The 11,210-nt window shown below is 41.1% G+C and overlaps 1 protein-coding gene across 2 annotated transcripts in view; it reads left to right on the top strand.

The window, feature by feature from the left end:
• Window positions 1-11,210, top strand: part of LOC106519381 (rootletin) — a gene marked incomplete at its 3' end in the record, with an annotated part of 47,526 nt that overhangs the window by 33,853 nt on the left and 2,463 nt on the right. For both annotated transcript variants that reach the window (XM_014011019.1, XM_014011018.1), the window contains 8 exon segments: window positions 802-898; window positions 2,910-3,109; window positions 3,215-3,397; window positions 3,765-3,909; window positions 3,983-4,129; window positions 4,206-4,436; window positions 7,139-7,332; window positions 8,269-8,396. In XM_014011019.1, coding sequence (XP_013866473.1) covers window positions 802-898; window positions 2,910-3,109; window positions 3,215-3,397; window positions 3,765-3,909; window positions 3,983-4,129; window positions 4,206-4,436; window positions 7,139-7,332; window positions 8,269-8,396 — 1,325 coding nt within the window.

Raw genomic sequence — 11,210 nt, 5'->3', positions numbered from 1 at the left:
TAGTAGTAGTAGTAGTAGTAGTAGTAGTAGTAGTAGTAGTAGTAGTAGTAGTAGTAGTAGTTGTAGTAGTAGTAGTAGTATTTACAAGATGACATGGAACACCCTAGTTTGTGACCGTAAACAGAATTTTTATTGCATCCCTGAACGTAACTAAATCCGACTCCTTCCACAGAAAAAAACACAATGTGAAGGAGGAAGCTGTGTGAAGAGGAACCTGAGTGTTGAGCTTTTAAAAAAACAAAGTTTTTTGGACAAATGCAGCTCCAGTCATCACCTGTGTCTTATAGATGCAGCACACTAAGATGCTAAAAATGACTTCATGCCCATCAGCAATAACTAATGTATGTCAGTCATATTAAAATWAAATTTTATTAATTCTAACTTGTTCATGTTAACAATCAACAGTATCTGCATGGAAATGACTGCAATATTTATCCTGTGGTCCCATGATGATGTAAAAAAACAACTTGTGTGTATGTGTGTGTTTGTACTTGTTTCTGCTACAGAATGAGGACCGCTTCCAAAATAGTTACTATCAAAGTGAGGTCCTCACTTCATCTGCAGCTCTGTTGTGCTCTACTAGTTAGGTTTAGAGTTTTGGTTCAGGTTAGAGTTAGCCATAGACCAGTAATGGTGACAAATACAGTTACAATACTGAATGAAAGTCAATACCAAGTCCTCAGGTTGCTGCAAGTACAGGAATGTGTGTGTGTGTGTGTGTGTGTGTGTGTGTGTGTGTGTGTGTGTGTGTGTGTGTGTGTGTGTGTGTGTGTGTGTGTGTGTGTGTGTTGGCCTACCTAGAGTCCTTGAGTTGGCCGACACCTTGAAACACATCCAGAGCCAGGAATGTGAGAAGGATGCGAGCCTCCACGGCGCACAGATCAGTCTGGACAGGATGGTAGGTCTCTGAGAATCAACAGTTGGAGGTGGCAGATAGATGGGGGGCTAAATTGTCTGTAGTCTGGACCTCAGGCATGATAAAGTCCACAACTCCCTCGTCTGAAGGACTGCAGTCTGGTGAATGTCAGACCGGCCCGATGCATGCTGCTTATCTCATTGAAATGGTTTCCTGCCCAGAACACTGAGAACAGAGGGGAAAAGGAAGGTAGAAATAATTCAGGCAGAGATTATGTGATTTCAAAACATTCTGTACCAAATTCTTTAGGTTAGCACTGAATAGTTTACATTATGTAGTTGTGTAATTTATAAGCACACAAGGGTTGTAATTTTTTCTTTCATTATGCATTTGAAATAATTATAGCTGGTCAGCAGTTTAAGAATGTCACAATATCAGATTTGTGGAGTATCATTTAACCCTCTTAATAGTACAGTATAATCCCAAATCTGTCAGTCGTATTTTATCGAGCACATTTTAATGCAGCAGCAAATAACACACTTGTTCTGCTTTTCAACATTTTCTTTATTGTTAAGTAGTTTCTCTAAAGTGGTTTGAAGCTTGCAGTAATGGTTTGTAGATTTGATGAGGCCACGGCATCGAGCACAGATCTTAGTTAGTTGTGAAATTGTTCGGCAAAAAACAAATAAATCACAAGAGGAAAGTATCAATTTAAATCACTAACTAAATAAAAAATAACATGAAAATACAGTAATGATCTGATAACTGGACATGTCCAAAATGAAAGAAGAGTTAGTTGAAACAGAGTTGATGCAATCCAGCGTAAAAGTGACAAAAACATCTATCCATCCATCCATCCATTTTCTTCCGCCTATCCGGGGTCGGGTCGCGGGGGCAGCAGTTTCAGAAGGGAGGCCCAGACCTCCCTCTCCCCAGCCACTTCTTCCAGCTCCTCCGGGGGAACTCCAAGGCGTTCCCAGGCCAGCCGAGAGACATAGTCCCTCCAGCGTGTCCTGGGTCTTCCTCGGGGCCTCCTCCCGGTTGGACGTGCCCGGAATACCTCACCAGGGAGGCGTCCAGGAGGCATCCTTACCAGATGCCCGAGCCACCTCAACTGGCTCCTCTCGACGTGGAGGAGCAGCGGCTCTACTCTGAGTCCCTCCCGGATGACCGAGCTTCTCACCCTATCTCTAAGGGAGAGCCCAGCCACCCTGTGGAGGAAACCCATTTCGGCCGCTTGTATCCGGGACCTCGTTCTTTCGGTCATGACCCAAAGCTCATGACCATAGATGAGGGTAGGAACGTAGATAGACCGGTAAATCGAGAGCTTCGCTTTCTGACTCAGCTCTCTCTTCACCACGACGGACCGGTACAGCACCCGCTTTACAGCAGACGCTGCGCCAATCCGCCTGTCGATCTCCTGCTCCGTTCTTCCCCCATTCGTGAACAAGATCCCCAGATACTTAAACTCCTCCACTTGAGACAGGGCGACCCCCCTGACCCGGAGAAGGCACTCTGCCCTGACAAAAACAAAGTTATTTTATTGCAGTGATTAATTTTGCCTATATATAGATAATGTTACATTTACAGCAGCAGCATCTGATCAATATGTGATCCATGGTGTGATGTAAATGTAACTTTTTCTACATATAGGTAAAATTAATCACTGCAATAAAATAAAACCATTTTATTTTGTCACTTTTACAGTGGATTGCATCAACTCTGTTACATTACAGAAGGAAAACTTCACCAAAGTGAAACATAAATCTGTGGATCTGTGTTTGATTACTCTGGCTGGCTTTCTCAAGGACCAGGATGTGACACAAAAATCTGAATTTAAGAACTGAAAGTGAAAGTAGTCGAACTGAATTTTTAATTGAACAAAATACAGTTTCAAAGCAAATTCATTCAAACTCAAAACGTTAAATTCAGTTTGACTTCAGTAAAATTAATTTTCAAACCAATGCATTCAATTTCAAATTATGCATTCAGATTCAACCTGAGCAATTTAAATTCAATTCCTGCTGGCACAACATTTATCCCATATTCACAGGACCTGCACGCACGTTTGGAAGCAGCTCTAGAACAGGTCGACACGTTTCACGACCTCCTACAGGAGAGGGATGCAGAGAAGATGGAGTTAGAGCAGATGATCCAGGAAGTACAAAAGGAAAGTCAGGAAGTTCAAAAAGCCCTGGAGGAAAGCATCAGAGACAGCTGCAGATCCCACTGCTCTTTGGAGCTCATCTCCAGGTACGCCTCCATAAAAGCATGTTTATCATTTGTCACTATTGTTTTATGACTCAGGGGTTTAAATGGAAGTAATGTTTTTTTCCCCTCTGCTTCCCTCTCAAACAGTGAGAAAGAGAGTTTGGAGATGCTGCTCTCCGGGCTGCAGCAGGAGGTAAACTCGCAGCGTGTCGAGCTGGAGGCACTGCGGAGCTCATCCCTGGACCTCCAGAGGCAGCGGGACCTCCTGAGGCAGCAGCGGGAGGACCTGGAGACTCAGCTGGCACGCCAGCGCACAGAAGCCCAGAGAGGGTACTGATGAAAACACACAACAACCATTACACAACAAACATCTTGTCAAGCCCACTTGTTTTCAAGCTCCATGTGTTTAGAGCTCAGATCAACAACACATGTCGTGGCCAACGATGCAACCAGATATTTGGATGAAATTTGTCGATTATTTGCATGAATGTAGTGTTTTTAAAAGGGATTTTTTAACTAAAAGATTTGATCAATTGAGAAGCAAAACAGGACATACTGTATAGAAAAACAAAAAGAAACACTTCAGGGATTTGGCCTTTATCACTACTTTCTCTGAGGTGATGAATTGCTGTGTATTGTTGAGGAAACAAGGAGACATTGTGAGAGAGTCACATGTGTAATCCATTTTATGTTTCAGGGAGAAGAGTCTGCAGGAACTTGATGAAAAGCACGCCAATCTGCACCAGGAGCTCATGTCAGTGAAGGAGGCTCTGAGTCAAATAAGTCTGCAGAAAGAGATGCTGGAGGACGACAAGGCCAGCCTCACTCTGGCACTCGCTAAGGTTTGACTCGTGCACCAGCAGTCCTGATGCTGGCAGTTTACATCCCTGTAACAGTAACAGGTTAACTCCACAGATGGAGACGGACACGTCTACACAGCAGCGTGCTCTGACCAAACTGCAGAGTCAGCAGGCCGCCCTAAAAGATTCTCTCACCAAAATGGCAGCTCTCAACGAAGGTTTAGCCAAAGACAAGGTGGAGCTGAGTCGCCTCGTGCTGCAGGTCAGTCCCAGGGAGCGCACACGCAACCAACGCTGGTGAGCGACAGAGGCGTGACACGCTCTGGGTTCCGTTCCAGATAGAAGGCGAGAAGACGGAGCTCGACAAACGGAGACGCGGCGCCGAAGCGGAGCAGGCAGCAGCCAGGGAGGACGCGGCGCGTTCACAAATGGAGATGATGGATTTCCTCGCTGAAAAACAAGCCCTGGAGAGCTCCCACATCCAATTACAAGATGTCTGCCAGAAGCTGGAAGTGGAGCTGAGCCTCCTGCAGAAGGAGAAATCTGAGGCCCTGGAGAAGTACTCTCAGGTCAGAGACCGCCGGCCGGTCACTCCCCCTCAGTCCCACCACCTGGAACAACTCCTCCACTGTTATTAATAGTTCTCATCAGATTCATGCAGCTTAATGTGATTACAGCCTATAGGAACATGTGGACGCCTCTGCAGCTTCTTTTTTTTTTCTTTTACATGGGCTATAGAGTAGGTTTTGAGTTCTTCTATATGTTTTATGATTAACTTGGGACATACGTGTTGGGATATTCATGAACAATTCTAAACTGGAAAAGATAAATTGATAGACATATAATACTCAGGAGAGATTTAGAGCCCGAGCCAATAAATTAACACCTAAAGCTTTCCCATTCTTCCTCAGCAGAGCTCTCTTTTTTTTCAGTAAAAAATGAAAAGAATTCCTGATTTGTTATCTGTTCTGAAGCTAAAACCAGGAGAATCATGTTGATCCTAATCGTAACAAAATAAACTGAATGATTTGTCAAATTTTATCCAGACATTTAGATATACCTCACACATAAATTCTCATTAACTGAAATTAGCCACGGTGGCATCTGATGCTGTAGGCTTTTCTTTTCTAACAGAGAACTAATATTTAGTTTCACTTATGAAATTAAATAAAAAGGATTGTTGCTTCATGAACAGAGATATTAGAATCCTGTTATATAAAGAGTGAAACATGAAATCATAACTGGTACGGTTCATGGAAATACTCTAACATCTTGACATCCTTTTGATTTATGCAAAAACCAAAATATCTGAAGTCAAACCAGAAATAAATAGTCTTCTTGCCAAGTTCACATAAAGTTAAAGTATTAGAGAAGGGGCAATATCATGTAAAATCAACTTTATTTTAGTTTTATATCATGTTATAATGTTATCCTCTCATCAAAAACATGTCCAGAGTCTTACTTTTGACTCATTCATGCATGTTTGAGGAATCCTGTAGTGTCCTGAGGCAGCAGGCAGGGGAGCAACAACAAACAGTTGGGACTAGAACCACCTTTTGGGATCAACTCCTCCTCTGGTCTGTGTCTCCAAGCTGATCTTTCTCATCACAAAGCACACAGACCCGGCCCCGTGCTGAAATGGGTGGGACAGAAGCAGAAGGAGGTTCTTAAAGAGACAGAGGCCAATTTCAAGGTGTTTAGAAACAGATATGAGAAGTCAAGTTTATTTTCTATTTAAACATACAAACAACATTTTAATAAATTAAGGTGACAGTTACTTTATTATGGGATAGAATTCAAATATATGCCTGAGAAACACATAATATTGTCCCTTTAAATAAATTTCTGAAGAAATTTTTAAAGAGTCAAATTTAGCTACCACCGCAAATTCCAGCATCCATCCATGTTCTGTAGCCTGGTTAAAACCAGCCCCGTGTTCTTCGCATTGCTTCGTACTGAGGGTCTGGACTGTCGACTATTGAGAAGCGATTGCTTGCTGGAAACTTGGACTCTGTTGAAGTTTAAAATGACCCAATTGTTTAAAGTTTGGCTGTGACATCTAGTGCACCAGCTCGACCGTGAAGGAAGCTAAGCTAAGAAGCTAACCGGGTATTACGTGCGCTGTAAACAACCATCCTCTACTGAGAGGAGAGAAGCACCGAGCTGAACAAGATGGCTGTAGATGAGAGCTGCAGGCTTTAGGAAAGTAATGGCCAGGCTACATGTTTTCTAGAGGCTTTATAGTAATGTTAGACTTCACTTCCAGATTTGAAGAGAAACATTTGAGATCAAATTCATTGAAAGTCCCTGAGAGTTGGGATGTGTGTATTCAGCACTCTGAAGCACTGACTGACACCCATACATGTCAACACCATCAGACATTTACCTTAAAAACAAGTTTTCACACAAAAAAATCATCTCACAGTACTGTAGCACACTAGTACTCTCTCACATGATAGAAGTGGGCATGTGGGGCAAAATCATCAGGAAACCATCCCTGCTGGGTGAGGAGCTTGTTTCCAAAGGGCCTCCGGCCAGGGTAATGGCTTCCTAAGCTGAACATTTTGTGGTTATATATTTAAAAAAATAAAAATAAAATCTAACCTTAAACTGCAGTTGTGTAAAAGTTAAAGGTATCAAAATTGTGGCCCAAGTTGTAGATTTTTGAGGACACAAACTGAAAGCTAAAACTTAAACTTTTACCAACACAAAAGACTATGATAGTGACTGCAGCGCCTAACACAAGCACCCTGACCATAGAGAGGTTACTTCAGGGTCTGATGCTGAAGCTAACGGGCCAAATTAAAGACAGGTGTGTGAAACTGAACAAGGAGGGTGGAGGAAACTCAGAAAGCTTGTTAAACACAGGAAGATGTTCAGATGAGACAAAACAAGGTCTGGCTAAATAATGAAACACAATCACAAATAAACACGACAGAAGGAGGAGTAGAGAACAGGAAGAGTAATGCCTGAATTGGCACACTGAGAAAATATTTTACTTAAAATAATTTACAGTACAAATTAGACTTGTAGGCAAGAGCAACACATTCAGATTTTTTTTTATATTTTACCCTCATTTAGAAGTGAAAAAAGTCACAAACTTCTTGAGTTTAATATTAATTTAGAAAATCAGATCTCAAAGTGTACAGATTTAATGATCTAATCACAACTTTTGGAACTTAAATAAACTTTGTAACTGTTTTAGAGTGAAACATTTGCTTGATACACACTGTATTCTACTCTTTGTTTGTTTGTGTTTGCTGCACTCCAGACCAGAGGGCAGGTGCAGGTCCTACGAGACGAGCTGTGTGCATGCAGGAAGGAGCTGGACTTAAAGAGCACAGCTGTTAGGAGAGTGACCCAGGACTGGGAGGAGCTGGCCAAAGACAAGGCAGCTCTGGATGTTCAGCTCAACTCTGTTAACCAAAAGAGCTGCGGCCTTACCCAGGAGCTGCTAGCACTGAGGTCTGACTTTGTGTTGCTTTGTGTGGTTCGGTTTGTGACGTTGTGTGGGACAACTTTGACATTATTAGCAAGTTCTTGAATGTTTAACAACTAACATGAATGACAATACAAATATTAAGGCTAATGTCAGATTACTACACTAATACACAATGTTGCGGCTAACAGTTTAATACAGTGTCCTCAGTGTGTGTCTGTGTGTGTTTTAGTTAAACTAAATGATATTGTGTCTTTAGAACAGTGTGATTTAAACACAAGTCTCTATTTGTAAATTGGTTTATTTGGAAACTTAAGTTTGTAATGAAATATTATATTTTATGCAGAGGTTTATAGTAACTAAGTACATCTACTTTGTTACAGTACTTAAGTAGTTTTTTTTTGACGATTTGTAATTTTACCAATTATTTTTAAATAGCTACTTTTACTTTTATTTTGTTATGTTTTAAAGCCAAAAATGATACTTTTACTTATTTACTTTAAAATACAGTATAACACCTAGTTACTTGTTACAAAATTAAATATGTTTGAACTCATCATGAAAGATGTTTCTGCTCTGAAAAATGAAATGTTGAATTTACTCAACAAAGTCATGTCTACTGGCTCCACCATGCCTAGTTGAGTAAATTAAAATAAAGAATATACATATATTACTCAATTCATACAACCTGGTTTAGTGGAACCAGTTTGGTTCAGTAAATTCAACAGTTTATTTCTTAGAGTGTGTAAAAGTACTTTTACTTTCCCAATTTTTGTGAACWGTTTTTTGACTTTTACTTGAGTAGTTTTCTCATCAGTGAAATTTATTTTTACCAAAGTCATTTTCTGTTCATGTTATTTTACTTAGTTATTTTTTTCAAGGACCTTATAGACCTCTGATTTTACGACCCTCTGTACTTAGAGTATCAAATGTCTTTTTTCTTGCTTGTTGCTGTGATTCAGAGCTGAGAAAGAATCCCTGGAGACGGTCCTGTTTGAAACCCAGGAGCTTTCTGCTTCTCTGGAGGCCAGGAGCAGCAGGCTGGAGGGTGAGAGGCGCAGCTTGGTCCTGGCTAACGATGCCTTGACACGTGAGTGGTCTTCTCCCTCTGAGACCCCCACTGTTTTCTATGCAAGGCCCTTTAGCCATGAAGCTTTTCCTGTCGCCCACTAGAGATATATATTTCCATATTTCAGCTCTGAGCCCGGCAGCAGCTGGAACTGTTTTTATAGCTGACCAGATTCACCAGGGTTCCTGCAGATCCTTACAAAGTCTTGAAAGGTCTTGAATTCATCAATCCAAAATTAAGGCCTTGATTAGCTTTAAAATGTCTTAAATCAATCTTTCAGTGGTCTTAAAAATGTTAACACATTGCAAGTAGGATGATTTGTCTCGAATAATGAAATAATTGGAAACATTTATTTTTTAAATATTTACATGCAGACATTCCCCTTTGACATCACTTCCTGTTACTTCACATGCAAATATCTCAACTGTTCAGTTGTGGATGAGAACCCACTGTGGGTCTTAAAACTCCAAACGTTGTCTCGTTAGATGATTTCCAGGAATTAAATTAGGTTTAAAACTGACTGCCAAGAATGTTTTTGCTATATTTGACAAAAATGCATATGGATAAAAACAAATATTTTTTTAGCAATATTTGAATACTTCAACCAAAAAAACTTTGATTCATGAGTTTCTGCCAGTTTGAAATTTTTTTTTGTCATTTGTTTTTATTGTAAAATTAGTCTTAAATTTCATTTCACTTGGCATTAAAGAGTAGCTTACCCCAAAATTAACTTTTTTTAGCTGATAAACTGTCTAGAATGTGTCTAAAATGTTATATAGTACTGTTTCTGTGCTAATTTTGATGTTTTTGTGTGTATTTGTTCAAATCTATAATATTTGGTCTAAAAATGTCTTTTTGCTGCGCATATGGGTGGAGCAGTGGTACTGCAGGCTAATTTGCATATTGGTTAACGGCTCTCCGCTTTGACGTGGTTCTGCACAGTTTCGTCACAGCAGCTGTGTTCTGGTATAAAAGCCTCTCTCTAAGACACGCCCCTGCAGCAGTCAGAGGGTGGAACAGTTAGCAAGCTTAGCATGATCGTCTGTTGACCTTCAGCCTCGGGTGGGGAGAGCTGACTGCTCTCTCTCTCCCCCTCTGTCTCTCTCCACACACACACACACACACACACACACAGAGAGAGAGAGAGAGAGAGAAAGAGACCAGAGGAGGGAAAGAAAGGCAGCAACTTATACAGATTGTCTGTAAATTATAAGGATTTTACATCATTTTGCAGGTATACGGACGTATAGAGCAATCTCACGGATTTTTTCAAGTCTTACGGATATTTTAAAAACCTCATTTTCAAATTTATCTAACATGTCAGAGCCTATAGGATGATTTAAAAAACAATAAATAACATCAAACAGCCATCTTCCAACCTGTTCTGCCGCTATAAGTTACTTTTCCCCCTCTCCTTTCCTCCTGCTCCACAGCAGGAGCTTTCATGTCCGCAGCCCCCCCCGCGGGTGCGAGTTGTTAGGATTTTTTGCAAAATTTGTGGATATTTAGGGCTCTTTATACAGGTAAACTACTTTTATTCCTGATTTAAACTAGCGATCATGAGCAGCTGTATGCTTTTATTTTTTTCTGTCAAGAGCGCTCCTCCTCCTCTGTCTGAGGCTGGTGTGGGGTGAAAATCCTCCACCTCAGACGCTCAGGGATATAACTGTCTGCATACTGTGGTCACTTTCCATGTAGCATCAATTATGCTAATGCTAGCTGTCACGTTCTCTTCTCCTGGCCACACCTCCGCTCTCTAAACCCCCTTCCCCACCCACTTTGATGAATTTTTCAAATTTCGCCTTGGGGCGGAGTTATCTTTTCACAGGGGGGGTAAGTTACACTTTAAAGAAGTCTGAAATTTAACTTGCCTTACACTGTAGGAGCCCTGTACACACAAACACGCTTGGATTATATAGATGGTGTTAAGTTACAGTTTTCCTACAAAATCTTTAAATATTATTACCCTGTGTAGATAAATCAAACATATAACTAGGGATACCAGTGTACAGCCAAAAATAAAAGTTAAAAAATAAAAAAAAAACAATTGGACTTTTATTCTGAAGCTGATTCCCTTCCTGTCCAAACCTGTGGATATTTATTTACCGTTATTTAACCAGGCAAGTCCCATTGAGATCCCAGATCTCTTTTTCAAGGGAGGCTTGGGCCTGAAGGAGTGGGGAAAACCGGAGTACCTGGAGAAAACCCACACAAGCATGAGGAGAACATGCAAACTCTGCACAGAAAGACCCCAGGTCCAAAATAGGAATCAAACCCAGAACCTTCTTGCTGTGGGGCGTCAGTGCTAACCACTGAGCCGTCTCCCTATTTGTTGCTGGAGTCTCTGTTTTTTCTCGAAACACAAGACCCCGGTACATTTTAAACCCAGCAGGACCCTCAGACAGAGGCCAGTCCATCGTAAGACCAGGACACTCAAACCCAAGCTGAGTGGTGTGTGTGCAGTTCAGAGCAGGTTGAAGAAACTAAACAACCTCTCTACAGAAGCATGGCTCAACTCAGGACAGTTATCACTTCAGGACCAGACTCACCAACATGTTCATTTTTTTGTACAGTGAAGACAGAAGTTTTGAGACAAGGAGAGGGGGGGTGAAGAAAGATATTTACGTCAAATAAGAAAAAACAACTTTAAACAGAGGAGGAGACCTCAGATTTCATCTTTCAAAACCATAAAATACAGCAATAGGTTTGAATCTTAACTTAGTTTTACCCAGGGGTGAAAGTAGTTTTAAGTTCTTGCCGGTACTATGACATAAACCGACATTAACTGTCCCTGTGTGTGTGTGTGTGTGTGTGTGTGTGTGTGTGTGTGTGTGT

Source organism: Austrofundulus limnaeus, unplaced genomic scaffold (genome assembly GCF_001266775.1).
Source record: "Austrofundulus limnaeus strain Quisiro unplaced genomic scaffold, Austrofundulus_limnaeus-1.0 Scaffold76, whole genome shotgun sequence".
Classification (NCBI taxonomy): Eukaryota; Metazoa; Chordata; class Actinopteri; order Cyprinodontiformes; family Rivulidae; genus Austrofundulus; species Austrofundulus limnaeus.
This window is presented reverse-complemented; position numbering and strand designations above follow the sequence as displayed.